Source organism: Eurytemora carolleeae, unplaced genomic scaffold (genome assembly GCF_000591075.1).
Source record: "Eurytemora carolleeae unplaced genomic scaffold, Eaff_2.0 scaffold542, whole genome shotgun sequence".
NCBI lineage: Eukaryota > Metazoa > Arthropoda > Copepoda > Calanoida > Temoridae > Eurytemora > Eurytemora carolleeae.
This window is the reverse complement of record NW_019396535.1, coordinates 60,845-81,265: the sequence shown is the minus strand read 5'-3', so window position 1 is coordinate 81,265 and position 20,421 is coordinate 60,845. Positions and strand designations below refer to the sequence as shown.

At 31.9% G+C, this 20,421-nt stretch overlaps 2 protein-coding genes across 3 annotated transcripts; one reads left to right on the top strand and one right to left on the bottom strand.

Moving 5' to 3' along the window:
* Nucleotides 1–4,469: 4,469 nt before the first annotated feature.
* Nucleotides 4,470–13,226, top strand: LOC111705028 (uncharacterized). The gene is made up of 9 exons (XM_023477456.1): nt 4,470–4,568; nt 8,978–9,083; nt 10,083–10,134; nt 10,354–10,398; nt 11,031–11,151; nt 11,539–11,629; nt 11,973–12,048; nt 12,222–12,257; nt 12,325–13,226. The coding sequence occupies exons 1-9, from the start codon at nt 4,500–4,502 to the stop codon at nt 12,410–12,412; spliced, it is 684 nt and encodes a 227-aa protein (XP_023333224.1). The 5' UTR covers nt 4,470–4,499; the 3' UTR covers nt 12,413–13,226.
* Nucleotides 13,227–15,434: 2,208 nt separating this feature from the next.
* Nucleotides 15,435–19,980, bottom strand: LOC111705015 (uncharacterized). Of its 2 annotated transcripts, none has more exons than XM_023477442.1 (5): nt 19,773–19,816; nt 19,350–19,487; nt 18,410–18,469; nt 17,858–17,926; nt 15,435–15,644 (listed from the first exon to the last, which is right to left on the bottom strand). In XM_023477442.1, exons 1-5 carry the CDS (start codon nt 19,788–19,790, stop codon nt 15,483–15,485), a joined length of 447 nt encoding a protein of 148 aa, XP_023333210.1. In that variant the 5' UTR covers nt 19,791–19,816; the 3' UTR covers nt 15,435–15,482. The 2 variants fall into 2 exon arrangements, with proteins under 2 accessions (XP_023333210.1, XP_023333209.1); XM_023477441.1 differs by lacking the exon at nt 19,773–19,816 and adding an exon at nt 19,909–19,980 and having other exon boundaries at nt 15,468–15,644.
* Between the last annotated feature and the right edge of the window lie 441 nt (nt 19,981–20,421).

The window sequence follows — 20,421 nt, the reverse complement described above, 5'->3', positions numbered from 1 at the left end:
TGGTGTAGTTAAAATTTGTTTAAATAAATTGTAATATAATGGCAAAATTCAACCAACTTTAAAATTAGCAATGCAAAAATAAATCTAATTTTTTCTTCCAGATGAGAATGCATGTAGAAGTGGAGTGGCGGGTAGATGAAGGAAAGCAAATTTACAAATTTAAGAAACAAATTTTTTTTAAAAGCTTAAAATTTTTATATTTCTTTTAACGTTTATTATTTTTAAGTTTGCTTTGGCGCAGGACACTGGGTTAAAACGATATGAACTTGAAACATTTAGGAATATTAATCTTAAATTTGTCAGAAAAAAGGAAAAATGTACCAAAATTAACTGATTATTCGCGACAAACTCTTAGTTAAGTTGTAATTCCCATATCTTTAGAACAGTATGGTGTAAACCTTTGATATTTCAAACTTTGTAAATTTGTCTAATATCAGGTTGCAAAGATATAAGTTTAATAAATTAAGTTTATGGTGGCTGTGAGTAATCAGTTTTTTTAGGAAATTATTAATGTCAAACAGGAAAGATATGAAATCATGCTGAGGTCAAATTTTGAAATTTTTTATAATTTTTTAACTTTACACTTATCTGGATCTCCAATGAAAGGGATAATTGCTTGATCTGGTTACAGCCACCAGGATTCAACTTAATCCGTAGGTTTTAAAGGGACTGTAAGCATAATTGTAAGTGAACCTCCATGCAAAGATGGCAATGTCCGATTTACAACGGTACCTGTGTAACTTTAGTTTGATCACAAATGTGGAAGATATCGTCGTTTCTCAAAAAGTGTTTATTTCTGTGAGGTTCTCCATTGATTCTCAAAAATAGGAATGCACTTTTGCAGAGAATCCATCAATGAAAATAAACAGTTTAAAGAAACAAAAATATTGATATCTAATTCATACTTGACCAGACAAAGCTTTAAAGGGTACCGTTGTAAATCGGGCATTGTTATCTTTGCATTGAAATTACCTTTCTTTCTTTACCTAGAATTCCTTGATCCAGGAATGTTCAATCCAGGTGTTGACCTCTGTTTGCAATTACTCAACTGACTTGAAACTATTATATTATAGAACAGTGGCAGAAGATTATATAAATACAATAAAGACGACTTTATTTGAAAGTTTTGATTATCAACAATGGTTAACAATCGAAATTAAATTTACAAGTTTACAAGTAGTCAAAAAGAAGTTTTTTTTAATTGACAGCTTATCTTGACTTTTATGTTTTTGTGTATCCATACTGTTTTACAGGCTAACAGCTGGATATTTATTAAAATTGAAATCGAAAGTCGTCTTTGTTGTGTTGATATAATTGCCTACCTCTCTGCATAAAACGTTTTTTTTTACATTTCTGGTATTTTTAAACCTATAGTTATTTTCAATTATTATTAACTATTTAGTTTTAAAATTAAGATTATTTATAATTTTAGTTATTTTCGTGAGTGTTCTGCATACCTTAATAGGTAAATTATTTTTTTTACTTTTTTAAATCTCAATTTTTCAGTTTAAGTTTTGGGCGCCATTTTGTTAGATAAAAAAAAAACTTTTAAAAAAATCCCAATCATGCTTTTTTAATGATTAGACAGAATTAATATTTGTTGTGAAACTTTAATGAAGCAAATCTCCTAAATTTAAATTGAAAAATTAAATGTGAGAATGTTCTTTTTTGTAGATGTTGCTGGAGTCATCATAACCATTTATTTTGATCAAATTCTTCAACTTGTTCAACATGAAGATTCAGGACCAAGGTTTAAACTTTTATTTTTATTCATTTACGCGACATTACTGGTCCAAATTTGATACGTTATGTTATGATTCTGACAAGTATGACAAGAGCAAACTAATCTGAGCGGAAAACTTTAGAATGGTGGATATTGAGATTAATGCTTAATCCTCTCTTTTTCTTAATATCCCTTGAAAACTTTAGAATGTGATATCCTTAATCTCGATCGGTTAATTAATCTGGAGATTAATAACAAGAGGAGAACAAACATAAATCCAGATATCCACCATTCAAAGGTTCCCAGCTCGGGTTACATACTGGAAATTCCAAACTTGTTTGTTCTTCTCAAGCGCTTTATGCTTGAAACCCTAGATGACAAGGTTTCAATCTGAAGTGCGCGGAATCACATCAATTCTGCGCATGTGCGAAAGACGTCAAAATTAAAATTTGTCTTCTGTCTTCGAGTGAGGAATGTAAATCATAATTGTCATGCAGAAATTAAATTGATTAAAAACTAAAAAAAAATTTCTTACCTAAATCTTATGCTAATTTATCTGAAACTATGGGGCACTTTTTGATAAAAAGTTTCAATCCATCTTGCACCAGTTCTGAAGTTTTCTTTGATACAATAATTAAATTATTGAATAATTATGGTTAAGTACTGTAAGAACCAGAACACTGTGTAATAGGAATACGACTTTACAGCAATGCTTAATGTTACTAAGCAAATAGGTTTAATAGTAACTTATTAAATCACTTCTTTAGTTGAACGGGTATGATTACCCTGCAAAATTGCTGGGCCTCATGTTCATTAGACTATTTAAAGTCATAGCTTCAGTCTTAAAGTCGTCTTCTCATTCCAGAGTTTTCAGATTCTCTCTGCACTTTTAACTTATGCTCGAAATCCGAAATTCCAATTTCTTGCAATTTCTTTTTTTTAAATGCCAAGGAACAATAATAGTTAATTTTTATTTGTGCACTCCATTTAAAAATACTATAATAATTAAATTATTAATTATCAATAAAAAATAATAAATACGCTTGTCGTCGTAAATATCAATACAATGAAGACGACTTTCGATTTAAAATTTTATTTCTACCAAGCAACAGCTATAATAAACATAAGACAAGAAAACAAAGAAATTTGTAACTTGAAAAAAGTTGATCAGATCAGATCAGATCAGATCAGATCAGATCAGAAATCAAAAATCTAAATTAAATAAAAAAGTCGTCTTCAGCGTATTGATAAATCAAACCGTAATATTTTTAAGAAAAAAATTACGATGAAATTTTTTTCTTTTTTCTTTTTAAGGTTGTACGAAGATGTGACAGCGGCAGGGGTTGACATCCTTCACACAGATTTTAGGAACAATATCATAATTTTCAGTCCTTAAAGGGACTGTAAGCGTATTTCAAGTGACCCTCAAGGCAAAGAGGGGAACGGTACCCTTTAAATTTAGTTCCCAAACCACTAAAGTTATCGGTCTATTTTTTCAATGAGCTGGCCTTGAAAAATTGGGCTATGAACATGCATTTCAACTTTATACTTAATCTGTAAGGCCTTTTACTAATCCACGTGCCCTCCCTTGGCTTTACATAGATTCAGACCCCCCAGCCTTTATAGGGTTAAGATTATTTACTTTTCTGAATTGTAGAATTTCAGTGTGATCCGGAATATAAATATTTTGTTCTACACTTTACCATATCTCTTCAGGAACCACAATGTTGATACTTTGATGATACTTTGTTGATACTTTGATACTTTTAAAATGTGTTTTTCTGTTGATAATATTTTTTTTTTGTATTCTTGTTATTGTGCTGGTTGATGTTGTTGCTGTTGTTATTTGATGTAGTTGTTTTTGTTGTTGTTGTGATGTTGTTGATGTTGTTATTGTTGTGTTGTTGTTGATGTTGTTGTTGTTGTTGTTGTTTTAATTGTTGTTGCTGTTGTTTTTGTTTTTATTTGATGTTGTTGACGTTGTTAGTGTTGTGTTGTTGTTTTTGTTGTTGTTTTTATTGTTGTTGCTGTTATTGTTGTTGTTATTTGATGTTGTTGATGTTGTTATTGTTGTGTTGTTGTTGTGTTGTTGTTGATGTTGTTGTTGTTGTTGTTGTTGATGTTGTGTTGATGTTGTTGTTGTTGTTGTTGTTGATGTTGTGTTGTTGTTGTTGTTGTTGTTATTCTTGCTGTGAATCTAAAAACATTGATGAATTATATTAAGGAATGGTCATGAAAGTGGGGGTTGGAAGGATTCAAAGTTTTGTAAAAAATTCCAGCAATGTTCAGGAAACAAATATATTCAAATTGATGGGGTGAGAGCTCTAGTCTGCGTCAGGCCAAGAGCACAAGCCAATAATAAGCCAAGCACAAGCCAATAATAAGCCAAGCAAAGCGAGAAAGGAAAACAAAAGACAAAATATGTTTTCAGCAGAATTTTTGTTTTGAATTATTTTATGTACTTTCTACAGATTTAATCAATGCTCTTTATGATTGTAATTTGAATTAAGAATTAAAATTTTTTGAAAATAAAATATTCTTTTTTGTACTTTGGAAAACAAAAATCATGATTGTCAGAATATTCATATTTTTGTAAATATAGCATGCTAACAAGAATGTTGTGGGTGGGACGTGTTGAAAGAAAACAGTTTAAAATGAAAGCTAAAAGTAATTTAACTGTAAGGAAAGAAACATTTTTTTAGGAACATCCCCCCCCTGAATACGCCCCTGGATTGAAGGTATTTAGCAATGTATTTTCCTTGTATTTGTTTTTAGAATGTTAAACGGATTAGAATGTCTAACAGCTGATCAAGTAGTTAGCAACTATCTTATAGAATGGAGACAGGTAAAATAGTTGTTAGAACAAAAAAGCATAAACTAATAAAGTGTGAAATATATCTATCTAATCATTTAGGGGACCGTTCACTTATTTTGGTAATTTCATGGTAGACTAATCAGCCTATTAGCTATTCATTAATATTAGTCTCACTTTCTCACTTTCTCTCTCAGAGAAACCGGTTCCTAGATTTCAACTCTAGAGATACCGGTTCCTAGATTTCAACTCTAGAGAAACCGGGTCCTAGACTCCAACTCTAGAGAAACCGGTTCCTAGATTTCAACTCTAGAGAAACCAGTTCCTAGATTTCAACTCTAGAGAAACCGGTTCCTAGATTTCAACTCTAGAGAAACCGGTTCCTAGATTTCAACTCTAGAGAAACCGGTTCCTAGACTCCAACTCTAGAGAAACCGGTTCCTAGACTCCAACTCTAGAAAAACCGGTTCCTAGACTCCAACTCTAGAGAAACCGGTTCCTAGACTCCAACTAGCTCTTCGATAAATCATGGGGATTGTAATCAAAAAATTTTAAATCCATGACTATATAGACAAAAAGCATCAAAAATGTAAATGCAAAGTTATAATTCCTTTGCGCTGGAATTCCGAATGATGAATCGGCTTTTTCTCAGACCACAGTTGTCTTTGAAAATTAAGACTAACCCCAATGAATGGCTAGTGGCTATTCAGTTTACCCTCAAATTATCCAAATAAGTGAACGGTCCCTTTAAGAGACAGGTATAGTTGTTATCATATTGAGATACATCTATTCAAACAAATAGAGAAAGCTATAAAAAAACGTTTCATAGAATTAAGTATTAAATTGAGTATTCTTGATTTTCTTAATATCTTTCAGATCAAAAGTATTATATGGGGGATGATTGGGATCTTTTATTAAAAAAGTTATAGTATTATATTTATAATTTCAAATAGGGTAACAATTCTTTTTATCCCCTCTCATCAGATTTAGTTCTAGGATTGAACTTGAACAAAAGAATATTTTAAAATATAATCTCTATTTTTAATCTCCAAGCTTAATCTCTATTTTTAATCTCCAAGCTTAATCTCTATTTTAAACCTCCAAGCTTAATCTCTATTTTAAACCTCCAAGCTTAATCTCTATTTTAAACCTCCAAGCTTAATCTCTATTTTTAATCTCCAAGCTTAATCTCTATTTTTAATCTCCAAGCTTAATCTCTATTTTAATCTCCAAGCTGCAATCCAAGAGAAAAGTGTTTTACTAGCAAACGTTTTGAAATTAAGGAATAACAAATACAAAAAGTTAGAAAAACATGGCGTGTGAATTTGTTTCTAGGGGGAGGAGGTGTTTTTTTCTTAAAACACCCTGCACAGTTGACTGCTCAGTGCTTATTTTCTTGCGACACCCTGCACAGTGGACTGCTCAGTGCTAATCAATTTCTTGAGACACCCTGCACAGTGGACTGCTCATTGCTTATCATTTTCTTGAGACACCCTGCACAGTGGACTGCTTAGTGTGTTTCCTTTTCTTGTGACTGCACTCTGCACAGTGGACTGCTTCTTAGTTCTTGCTCAGTGCTTATCATTTTCTTGAGACACCCTGCACAGTGCTTATCCGTTTCTTGAGACACCCTGAACTGCTTGATGCTTATCCGTTTCTTTTAGACACCCTGCACAGTGGACTGCTAAGTTCTTGTCCTTTTCTTGAGACACCCTGGACAGTGGACTTCTTAGTGCTCATCCTGCTGGAAAACTATTTGAAGAATGTGTGTTGCATTACATTTTTGTCCACTCACATTGTCCAGTATACAGTTAGAGATGGGCATTGTCCAGTATACAGTTTAGAAGTGGACATTGTCTAGTATACAGTTTAGAGATGGACATTGTTTACAGTTTAGAGATGGATTGTCCAGTATACAGTTTAGAGATGGACATTGTCCAGTATACAGTTTAGAGATGGACATTGTCCAGTATACAGTTTAGAGATGGGCATTGTTTACATTTTAGAGATTGACATTGTCCAGTATACAGTTAGAGATGGGAATTGTTTACAGTTTAGAAATGGACATTGTCCTGTATACAGTTAGAGATGGGCATTGTTTACAGTTTAGAGATGGACATTGTCCAGTATACAGTTTAGATATGAACATTGTCCAGTAAACAGTTTAGAGATGATCATTGTCCATTAAACAGTTTAGAGATGGACATTGTCAAGTATACAGTTTAGATATGGACATTGTCCAGTATACAGTTTACAGATGGACATTGTCCGGTATACAGTTTAGAGATGGACATTGTCAAGTATACAGTTAAGAGATGAACATTGTCCAGTATACAATTTAGAGATGGACATTGTCCAGTATACAGTTTACAGATGAACATTGTCCGGTATACAGTTTAGAGATGGACATTGTCCAGTATACAGTTTAGAGATGAACATTGTCCAGTATACAATTTAGAGATGGACATTGTCCAGTATACAGCTTAGAGATTGATTGTCCATTATACAGTTTAGAGATGGACATTGTCCAGTATACAGTTTAGAGATGGATATTGTCCAGTATACAGTTTAGAGATGGACATTGTCCAGTATACAGTTTAGAGATGGACGTTGTCCAGTATACAGTTTACAGATGGGCAGCATTTTTATTATACAGTTTAGAGATGGACATTGTCCAGTATACAGTTTAGAGATGGATATTGTCCAGTATACAGTTTAGAGATGGACATTGTCCAGTATACAGTTTACAGATGGGCAGCATTTTTATTAACGTTTAAACGAACTTAAGACGTTATTTAAAAAATGACTTTGAATTCAAATAAATGGATCCAATTCACAATGGCTTTGTTTGTTTGAAACCTAATTATCTTTAGTTGTGACTAAAAAGTCAATAACGCATTTTTACTTAAGAAACATATTGGTAAATTATCAGAATTAAACACTTTTGATGCTATAAATAAGAGGATATCTTCCTTGCTTACAGTTCCGTTTAGGTTTTTGAATTTTCAGAATATTTTTAGTTTACAAAAATCTAAGACATCATTTTAATCATATATTGATATTGTATTCTCTATAAGTTTGCTTTTATAAAGCTTTAAAAAACATTACTCTGGCAGAAGATGTAAAACAAAATAACTCAAAAACCGGTTTTACCCATCGTTTTCGTTTTTACTTCGTTTAGGCCGTAAACAGAAACGAAATTTTTAGTCCAGTAATTATCTTTTAAAGATGAGCGCTTTCGGCTTTTTCCATTTCATACGTTTATCGTTTGTGAAAACGACCCATTTAATTCGTTTCTTTAATTGTTCTCTTAACGATCAAAGTCGTTTTTTCATCGTAACTTTTTTTCCTGAACAACACCATCGTTCACGTCAAATTGTGTTCGTTAACAACAACGATGCTCATCTGTACTTATCTACTCAACTCAAACAGAACGAATAGACCGCAGTAAAAAAATAATGTTTTGCATTAAAGTTGAATACAAGTTAAAGATGCAATTTCAAGTAGTTTTAACAAGGCACAATGCGCCCTAATTAGCAAAGCAGTCACTAAAACTGGGAAAAGTTGGAAAATTCTTAATTTTTTTAATTTATTCAAGGCTGTAGAGATTACTAGAAGTGCACAAACAATAGTGTTTATGAGTTTTTATTTAGATTAAACGTCAAAATATTTTTTCCAATAATAAATGGCGAAAATGTACAAGAAAAGTTTCGTTCATTCTGGCCCTACAGGACATCTTTAAAGGGATTGTAAGCGTAATTTTAAGTGACCCCCCCTCCCCATGAAAACTGATTATTTTTTATTGTATGTTTCTCTACGAAAATGACTTGCGCATTTCTACTGCAGGGAAGTAGAAAGAAATTATCAAAATTAATCACTTTTAAACCTAGAAAAACGACAATATCCTCCACATTATTGATCAGATGAAGGTGTCAATGGTATCGTTGTGAATCGGGCATTTCGATCTTTGCACTTTAAATAACGCTTAGAGTCCCTTTAAGATTGATTTTGAATACATAACTTTAAAAATTGTGATAATATGTTCTTTCTAGTTATAAGTAAAAATAAATCTTTATAAACAATTAAATATATTTCAGAAATATATTTAAAAATCTTTTAAAGAAAACAGTATGAATATTGTACCGAAAATTTTATGGTTTTGACCCATAGAACGTTCAATTGTGATTCTAATTGCAAACACTTGGGTCACGGGCAGCCGTAGTACATTTGAATTTCCGAGCCGGGTCAACCTTTCCGGTCCCAGTTTGTACTGTATCGCCCGGACATTGGGTTAATAAAGCTTACACTCAATAGGACTAGCCGGTGCAACAAGGTTGACGTGGTCAGACTTTAGGTTGAATTTACTTTTACTAAAGGGTCAGAGGTGCGTGTTGTATTCATATAAAAAGTGGAAACATTCCTTTTAAAGTTAAATTTTGTAGATAATGGGTTTACGGGAGGATTTCAGCCGAGCACTGTCTGAACTACCAGAGGATTACTGGAGAGGGGTTCTTAACCACACCATAGAGAACCTAGAAATAGCTTTAGGTAAAACCTAGACATAACTTTAAGTAACATAGAGAACCTAGAAATAGCTTTAGGTAAAACTAGACAAAACTTTAAGCTAACATAGAGAACCTAGAAATAGCTTTAGGTAAACCTAGACATAACTTTAAGTAACATAGAAAACCTAGAAATAACTTTAGGTAACATAGAGAACCTAGAAATAGCTATAGGGAACGAAGAGAACTTAGAAATAGCTTTAGATAGCATAGAAAGCCTAGAAATAACTTCAAGTAACATAGAGAACCTAGAAATAGTTTTAGGTAATATAGAGAACTTAGAAATAGCTTTATATAGCATAAAAAACCTATAAATAGCTTTAGGTCACATACAGAACCTAGAAATAGATTTAGGTAACATAGAGAACCTAGAAATAGCTTAAGGTAACATTGAGAACCTAGAAATAGATTTAGGTAACATAGAGAATATAGAAATAGCTTTAGATAGCATAGCAAACCTATAAATAGCTTAAGGTAACATAGAGAACCTGGAAATAGCTTTAGGTAACATAGAGAATAAAGAAATAGCGTTAGATAGCATAGAAAACCTATAAATAGCTTTAGGTAACATAGAGAACCTAGAAATAGCTTAAGGTAAGATACAGAACCTATAAATAGCTTAATGTAAGATAGAGAACGAACCTATAAATAGCTGTAGGTAAGATAGAGAACCTAGAAATTTCTGTTTAAATTTTATTAAAAGTTTTTTTTTTGAGTTTATCAAAGTATTAATCATGAAGAGATTCTAACAAATTGTATCAAATTTAAATTAAAACAGATTCCATTTAGGTTTCATTTTATGTAAACTCTTTTTATGAGATTCTTGTTAATGATCCCATCAAAGTAGTTTTATGTTTTTATTAAATTCTGATAAAGGACTTTATTCAAGATTTATGAGATTCTATCAATGTTTTAAAAGATTCTATCAACAGTTTGACAGATCGAACATTGCAATGGTTTTAACAGAATGTTACCAATTGTTTAGAGAGAAGACGCGAGCAATGTATAGATTCCAATTTTACATTCCAGGACTTCAGGAACATTTTTTATTTATTTTATTAAAAATTAAAAATTTGAATTTTTTTATTAAAAAATCAATTTTTTGAGAAGTTTTTTTTAAATAATTTTATTTTTTAATAAATTTGATGATTTTTTTATTTAGATTCTCTTTTATTTTTAATCAAATTTTTTATATATAAAACAAATACAAATCCCTGTTTTTAAATTCAGATTTCATTAAAAAACAATGTATGCAGTGATCGGCCGAAAAAGTCCCAATACCTCAAGGACTTTGAAGATAGGAATGAGAATAGAATCTTATATAAAAAGATTGAAATAGTTTGTAAATGATATGAATTGTTAATTTCAAGTTGAAGGGACTGTATGACCCACCATGTATAGATGGCAATGCCCGAGGCTAAACGGTATCCATAAGATGACTGCGCATTTCTACTGCAGGAAAACATATAGGAATTACCAAAATTTAACACCATGAAAAATGACATTTTCTTATACCTTGATCAGATAAAGGTTTCAAGGGTACCGTTGTAAATTGCCGTCTTTACATGGAGGGTCACTTGACCCCCCAAAAATGGTTCTCAACTATAGTTGTTCTTAATCTTGTTCTGACTCATAATCTTGTTATAGTTCTTAATCTTGTTCTGATTCATAATCTTGTTATAGTTCTTAATCTTGTTCTGATTCATAATCTTGTTCTAGTTCTTAATCTTGTTCTGATTCATAATCTTGTTCTAGTTCTTAATCTTGTTCTAGTTCTTAATCTTCTTAATTTTGTTCTAGTTCTTAATCTTGTTCTAGTTCATAATCTTGTTCTAAATTCTAATTAAGATTAAAGTTAAGTGTTAGATCCCGAAACATGCAAAAATAATTAAAATTATTAATTTATAGATTCTAAACCCAAATTATGACTAAGGCTGGAGTCTAAGCAGAATTATAAATCTGTGATTTTAATGAAAAACCTGGAGATGATTACAATGGCAGCTAATGCAGCAGCTTCTGTTCTCTTAGGAGTTTTAGCATGTTCATCTTGTCAGGTAGCTTCAAGTCAATCAATCAATCAATCAATCAATACATTAAGTTATCAATCAACTTATCCATCAATCAATTTATAAATAAATACATCAATCAATTTATTTATCAATCAACTAAACGGTTCATTAATTATTTAATTCAGCTATTAATCAATTAGTTCATCAATTAATCAATTTATAAATCAATCAATTTATCAATCAATCATGTCAGTTCATCAACGGACCAATTTATAAGTAAACAATCAATTTTTAAAGAAAAAAGCAGGAATATCTAGCCAATTCTTGATCAGAACCAAGCTTTTAAGGGTAATGTTAAAGAGTCTTGATTCGGATTCATTCTTTGTCTCATTTATTTTTCATACACAATCCCTTTAATAACTTTATGTACAGCTCCCTCACCTGTACATGCCTTGGCTGCTCCTCACTGCATTTGAGATTGCTGGGAACCTTTGCGTAGTGGTTGTCTTCTCAGTTGTTCCAGGTAAACAGCTGATTAACACAGCTGTTCAATACAGCTGATTAACACAGCTGATCATAACAGAAGATCATAATAGATATTAAATAAAGCTGATTTTAACAGTATATAGATCAGAAAAACTGTTCAATACAACTGAAAAGAAACAACTTATGTTAAAAATTAGATAAAACGAAAACTCCGAAACGGTCTCCAAACGTAATAAGTTATTGTTTGTATTATCATTAAAAGCATCTATTTAAAAATAAATATTTTACACTTGAACTTTTTATTTTGCAAAAATTTTATTTTTACATTTCCATAATTTTTTAAAATTAAATATATTTTTGATGTAATTATTTACATTTAGGATACTGCCACCTGACCTGCCTAATCTGCCTGGTCAAGGTTATATGGTTAGGAACCACGTGGGCTAAAGCAATTAGGAAAGTTAATCAAAAAAAAACAAAGGCAAAGTTTCTTTTAAATTGATAAAAACATTCTTTATCCATTGGGATTGACAAACAGCCAGGCCAATTAAAATATGAAGAAAAAAACTAGAATTCTCTTTGAATTAAAATTTATTTTTTGAAGAAAAACTGTTTAACTATGAATTTAGACGCTCCATGGTTATAGGACTACCAGCAAACCCAGGGTAAGAATTGAATTAAAAATATTTTGCCATTTATATAAAGCGAATTTTCAGCAATGAATATTTTTAGGCAAGATGATGAGCAAAGAATGCTGAGGTCTCAGCTCAGTTTCAAGGGAAGACAGAGGTTCGGCAGGATTTTTGGCTCATATCAGTGAAAATCCAACTTTTTGGCTCAGATCAGTGAAAATCCAACTTTTTGGCTCAGATCAGAAAAGTAATTTGAATCACACCAGTAAACTTTTGGCTTGAACCTGTGAATTTGTACTTTTATCAGTGAAGACTTGCAGAAAAAGTCATTGCCAAAAATAATTGTCATTTAAACATTCTCTATAGAATTAAATTACTTAATCTTGGGCAATATTGTGCCAAAAATCATCTCTACTTCGAATGAATGCACAATTTTGTGCAACACAAATTAAGCAGTGCGAAAACGCGCAACTAATTGTGCAAAACACCCTATTTATCTATGAAGAAACCCAGCACTGTTTTGTGTCAAAATCCCCATATTTACCACTGTGTTGCATCGTGTTATGACCTGTAAATAACATGTTAATGATATGTTAATAATCTAAGAAGGGGGATTTTTTCTAAGGCTGATTTTAATTTTAAAAAGACATTCACAAAAAGTCAATGATTAAGATATTTGTCAGTTAAACTTTCACTTCAGAATTTATCTTATGTGTGTTGCAACGTATCATGATCTATCTCTTATTTTTTAAGAATTTGTTCGCAGATTTCTTTAAATTCTTCAAATGTCGTCTTTTTAATAAAAATTCCAGAAAATCTGCAAAAAATCTTCGTGATTTAATGTTTGATCATGTTAACAATCTAAAAAGGAGAGACTTACTATTCAAAGCTCTCATAATTCTGTACTTTTAAAATCAAATGTGTTATTTTTAATATTCAAAATATGACATTTTTATTACAAAATCCTTAATTTTTTGCACAATAAAACTTCCTTTTTGTCTGTGTACAGGGTAACCACTCAGAGATGAGACATCAGAGACAACTTTACAGATATTGTTCATTCTTGGTCTTGTGAACTTTCTTTGCTATTTCAAAAATCTTTACAAAGTAAATCCTTTATTCCAGGAAAATAGCAAATCTAAAACCTGCTGCACATGATATTAAAAGTCATTATAGTTCCATCCTTTAGTTTTATTTATACATTTAATTCAATAAAAGATTTAATAATTATTAAAAACTATTCAAAACTATTAAAAAAAATATTTTTTTCTGGGTCATACATTAAAAAGAAATATATATTATAAATACAAATTAAGTTATTTGTGATGATTTCTTCTCTTTGAACACAAGCTCCAAATTTTGGCCTGTGGCGAGTTTTTTCAAAGGCAAAGTTGACATAATCACATAATTCAAATTCAGCAATACTCTAAAATCAATTGTTTCGTTTTTGGAAAGAAACGATCGTTTTATAAAACGAACCACTCCTTTTGAACTTCAGGGTTAAGTATTAAAATCATTAATTATTCAATGGTGTGTTTTTACTTTTTACTTTTTCATAAAAATAAATATCTAACTGTTTTTTTTTCTGTTGAATAAAATAATTTTCATTCATTAAGATTTAAAGATTATTGATAATCTCAGATTTTCCTAAATATTAACATTTAATTTGATTGTTCTGGAGGAACGGAGAATAAACATCATTCCTTTGGTCATTAAGACGATTGATTGATAACTTGGCTAAAAGGCGCATGCGTGGATCTCTGGACATGATTATGATGGACATTTANGTGGTTTTACAGCTGCGATATGGACTTATGGCCGCAGCGCCCGGCCCCCTAGCCTGTCCTAGCCGCGGCGCTCGGCCCCCTAGCCTGTCCTAGCCGCAGTGCTCGGCCCTGAAATTGTCTTAACCTAACCTAACCCTCAAATAATACAAAAATAAACAGCTGACGTAGGTCCGATATTGCAGTAGGTCGGAAAGTTAGTAGGTCGGAAGTTCAGTAGGGGGGATGTTGCGTATAGACGATGTAACATTACCCATGATAGACATTCAAGTTATGTTACCTTTAATGCGATGCATGGATCTCTAGACATGATCATGATAGACATTCAAGTTATTACCTAATGCGCTTGCGTGGATCTCTAGACATGATCAAGATAGACATTCAAGTTATGTTACCTTTGCTCTACTACAAATTATTAAAAATTTTTGTAGAAATCACAGTTAGCCGGTGCAACAAGGTTGACGTGGTCAGACTTAAGGTTGAATTTACTTTTACTAAAGGGTCAGAGGAGCGTGGTACCTGTAACGTATTTTCCTCAAAAAGGCATCTTCCTTAAAATTACGTTTTCATTTTCCTGATTCCCGCCTTGGGCGCGAACTTAGATCACTGAATTTTCTGGGATTTTATCAACTTTACCATTACAGAGTCTTGCCAAAATATTATTGTTCAAACTTAAAAGAATATTATTAATGGTAAGACAACAATCGGTGTTGTCTTACCATTAATAATATACTGTAGATAAAACAAAAAATGCTGTAAATTAAATATATATTTACATACTACATAGAAAAATACTTTTAGGATAAATAAATGCAAAAATTTGGCAGCTTAAAGGAATCATATGAACAAAAGGTTAAATACTGAGAATGAGACTTTTAAAGGGAACTTTAAAAGTTTAGCAAAACTACATATAGATTGTTCATGATTTCTTTGTCTAATGGTTTCCTGTGGGAGGGGGGAGGGGGGGACTGGCATGTCCAATTCAAATAGATACCCTGACTATTCGTCGAAAATCAACGACGGATATATATCTGTATTCTTCTGGATGAAAATTAAGTGCCTCCGAGAGTGTACACTCGAGTTCTCGGACATTCAGAAAATACGCAAATACATCTTCTTCTGTTGTCAGAGAAAATATTACAGGGTACAGATGTGAATCTGACATACCAATCCAGACATAAACAGAATAGTCCCTTTAACATAACATTGAAGAGCTTTAAGTCCCTTTAACATAACATTGAGGAGCTTTAAGTCCCTTTAACATAACATTGATACTGTACTGTACTGTACTGTACTGTACTGTACTGTACTGTACTGTACTAAAACAGCAGGGGTGTATATTTTCAAATAAGGAGAAATATCAAAATGCAGTTTTTACCTGAAAAATATTTTTTCTTCCCTAATTCAGCGAGATAAGACTCATAAAAATTGTTTGCCCTCCATGCAACCATACGAAACATCTGGAGGGAAAATATCACTTCCAAAGAAGGGGGAGGAAATGATTTTTCATAAAAAAAATACACCTTGCTGTACTGCAAATGTTACTCACCTTAAACCCATTTATATCTTTGAGAGGATCACTGTCAACAAGAAAATATTGCCCTGAGTCAATGTTCCAGCAAAATTTAAAGCTCGCCTGAAATAGAATATTCAAACATTAAAAATAATTTTAAAATATATTCATCATTTATATTTGTCTAAAGCAAAATTACATTAAACAATATAAAAGTTTATAATTTAATGCTTATACTCAAGCTCTGGCTATCGCATTTTATAATTGACAGGGTTTGCCAAAAAAACAGGTGCATTACAAGACTTTTAGCATAATTTAGTTATTCAGAGGTGGTTTTCAGAAATGGAGTTTCTTGGTCCCAGTCTAGCGTTTTTCGTGTTCTAAAAATGTGGTACGATGACACCACTGCAAGGCTCGATAGATTTTCGCACATTGCTTTGAATGGGTTTACAGAACTTATGCAGTTCCTTTAGATTTGCTTTATTTGATGGTGAGATATATCCTCTTGAGCCGATTTCAAAAGGGTGAACAGACACATTCCTAGTTGTTATATCTATGATAAAATGTTCATACTTGTTCATCTTTTGAGCGTTGGCATTTTTGATATTTGTTTCCAATGGGACAGTAAGCTCAAAAATATCCATCTTTTCCTCCGTTCTATAGATAATTACTAGATCTGGTTTCTCTGCGGTCACAAGGAGGTGTGGGGGGGGAACATTACCTCCCCCTGGAAGGATATGGGACGGGATGTCGGCATACATCAAAAATCAGTCAATAATGTGGTTTGTTGAAACATTTTTTCTGCAAAGTCTGTGATGGAAATTTTGCGGAGCCAATTTTTTTCCCTGTCTAATTTAGATTGTAAGGCAGAGTTAACTGTTTCATCACCCAGTATTCTTATCCTAGTGTATTCTTAGCCTAGTGTATGTCATAGTTGTTTTGTACAGGGTGGATATTGAAGTGATGTCTAGGCCAGGTTTCAAGTGTAGAGCAGTATTTGTTGCACAGGGTGGTAATCCAGTCCATTTTTTCACAAATTTATCGGTGAATGTATCTAGTTTCTTCAGATGACTCTGTGATATTGTATGAACAGTGAGCAAAAATCGAATAGAAGGAATGAAATAATGTTTGTAGATCCAGACTTTATATTCATACGAAAAAGAAGTGCATTTAAATTAATAAGTTTTGTTTCAAATTCACTCTTGATGTAATCGAACGGATCACTAAGTTTACCAGTAGGAAATAGAAGTTTTCAACGGAATTTCAGCTCTTCTTGAAATATATTTGGAATTTCAGTTTCACCAAGAGTAAAGTTTATTCTACTAGGTACACCTGATCTGATGGAAAATGTTCTACGTTTAGCTGGTTTTAATCTCATTCCCATACTTTCAATCTTGGATTTTATTTCATTTTGAATATTTTGATGTTTTCTCAGATCTGTTGTTATCAGGCAAAAATCGTGAGCATATGGCAGAGTAATAATTTTCTCTTCATTCAGATTAAATCCACAATCATTCTTACTCTGTAGAATAATATGATGGGACTAAATGTGTCACCTTGAAATACTCCTCTTTTAAAGGGAAACCCATCAGAAGAGAATTTGTCCGTAAATACACGAGAAAGTTGATTATTATACGGGGTGTTGATATAAAGCTGAATTTCTGCAGGGAACATTAAACCTTTTGAGGATATGTATGATGAGAGGGTTCGGCACCGAACCAAATGCATCTTTTAAATCGAAAAATGTTACATGGACCGTTTTCTTGTTTGTTTTTACTTGGCTTATAATCTCTTCAAGGACGACATTATGCTCAATAGTGCCGGGCCATTAATGCCCGGTAGAAAGACCTTCTCTAATAATTCTCAACGATATAATTTTAAAAATAAATATTGAACTTTAAAAATAGAGGAAAACCATGAGGAAGTACTCAAATACTCAATTAAAAATTAAAAATCTTGCTTAATTCCTAGACAAATCTAGAAATAAGCTAAGGAATAAAGAAAGAAGGAGAAAATGAATTGACTAATAAGATTATTAATGAATGAATGACTAAATAAGAGGAAGGAGGAAAGGATGAATTAATGCAAGAATGAATAAAAAATACATAAATAAATGAATGAATTAACAAATAAATGAAAGGATGAATGAATGACTGGAATGAATAAATGATTGAACACTAGAGAATGAATGAAAAAATGAATTAAATAAAACAGATAGGATGAATTAACAAAAGAATGAATGAATGAAATAGTAAAAAAGATGAATTGGATGAATAAATGAATGAATGAATGAATAAATGAATGAATGAATAAATGAATGAATGAATATATTGTACCTGATACTGTTTCCTGGATAAAGATGAAACATTAAACTTCTGAGAATGAGATTTGGTGAGAATGGCAGCCTAGGTAAATGAATAGACAGATGGATTAGATAAAAATATAGAACTTCATCAACCTCCTCTATACCTTCATAACAATATTTCAACCATATGGCATGATTTTAAGGTTTTGTACGCTAGTTTAAATTTAACAATTTGGGAGGACACAAAGGCAGAATTATCAGAAGGAGCTTAAAAGTCTAACAAAAATAATTATTCCACCCCCCCTCCCCACCACAGAACATAGATTAGAATAGAAGATTTGTTCAGTCCCTTTGAGTCTGAAAAGGAGTTCAAAGTGTACACTGTTGAAAGTGTACACTGTACAAAGTTCAAAGTGTACAGTTCATGCAAATTTCTTCTTTTTATAAAATTTATGCTTAAATGAACTATGTAATGTAAAGTAAAGCTTATGCAGAAATGAACTAGGGAATGCAGGTCAGGTTGTCAAAGAATTGATTTAGAGAACATTTTCAAGAAATTTATTTCTTTTAAAAGATGTTCCACCTGGATTAGTACAACAGCAACAACAATAACATCACCAGAGACAGGATCAACGTCAACCATCTTGAAATAAAAATATAACTTCAATTTTAAGGACAATATTTTTGTATTTTAAATCTATTTCAAAGAGGAAAGTAACATACCCCACTCCCCCTCCCTTGAGGTTTCGTTTTAGCTGTCGTCTTCGTTTAACTTATAAATCTCTTGGTGGATTTCCATTTGAAAATATTTTATCAATAGGAAAAAAGTCACTGTGTTTAAACAAAAAAATATTATTATAAATAATTATTATCATTATTTATTATCATCATTATTAGCATTAATAGCATTGTTGGTATTATTATCATTATTATCATTATTAGCATTATTAGTATTGTTAGTATTATTATCATTATAGGCATTTTATCATTATTAGATTTTTTTCCTCATATGATTATCGTATTATCTATATTAAGCCCTTCGCTCATATATATATCTTTGTATATATCAGCCAATTTGGTCCAGTCGTTAGGCCAGTTATAGCTAACATACATACATTACTTACATAAAAATATATGAGCGAAGAGCTTTATTATGAAATAAAATTTAAAAAATTTAGATTTCGAAAAAAATTCGTTTTTGAGCTCACGAATAACCTAAAAAAATTCAGCCAATTCGGTCCAGCCGTTTTGCCTGCTATGCTAACATATATATATATAAATCTAAATAAAGCTCTTCGCTCATACATTTTTATGTAAGTAATGTATGTATGTTAGCTAAAACTGGCCTAACGACTGGACCAAATTGGCTGATTTTTAACGAAAACTCATGGGTACCCTGGGAGTAACATAGGCTAAAAAAATCAAATATTTTTTCTTCAGAAATCGGATTTTTTTTATATTCGATTTAAACAAATTCCACGGGTAACGCCGGTTACCTTTGCTAGTTATCATTATTCTAATACCTCAACATCATAATCATTACAGAACCAGAACTTCTTGTTGGCAGCAGCACACAATCTGGTAGCAGTTTCATGACAGAACTGCTCTAGGTCTAAGCTACGCTGCTCCACAAGAATACAGTCCAGGGATAGCTTCTCAGCCTATATAGATAGATAGATAGATAGATAGTTTTGGAGCAGTTAGAACAGCTAGATAGATAGACTGACATATAGATAGATAGATAGATAAATAGACAGACAGAAAAACGGACACTGATTTATGGATAGATAAAAAGATAGTCTAGTAGCAGTTTCATGACAAACTGCTCTTGGTCTTTACTATGCTGTTACTTCATCCTATCTTTGCTTCGTATATTAAACAAATTACTACAGCTGCACAGAGGTCGACTGGGTATTTCAAAAGAACCAGTGAAGACTACATTTTACCTTAGAATTAGAAATCATCTGCACCTGGTTATATCCGGATCCATGATCTTCACAAGTGATAGCTTTACCTTAGAATTAGAAATCATCTGCACCTGGTTATATCCGGATCCATGATCTTCACAAGTGATATTTTTACCTTAGAATTAGAAATCATCTGCATCTGGTTATATCCGGATCCATGAACTTCAAGTGGAAGAGCTGAGTGGAAACCTGAAATATTATTGGAATTCAACATCAACAAGAATTTCAGTAATGGTCACGGATTTCCTACATCAGTAAATCTGAAATTAGATCCAATAAAACTGAACGCTTTGTGGGACCTCACCGGGCCCAATCCTTGTTGGATTCGTTTATATTTATTAAAATTTAAAAAAATCAATAAATTTAAAAATCAGTAAATCTGAAATTAGATCCAATAAAACTGAACGCTTTGTGGGACCTCACCGGGCCCAATCCTTGTTGATTCGTTTATGTTTATTAAAATTAAAAAAAATTTTAAACATGGAAATCTGAAAATTACTAAATTATTATTGGTTAATGGTCGCAGCCCACCGCAGGAAAAGACAAACTAAAAGGCTAAAATTTGTGCAAGAACTTGCTATAAAGAGAATTAATAACTTTTTATTGGCTGGGGGACCATTACAGAGTC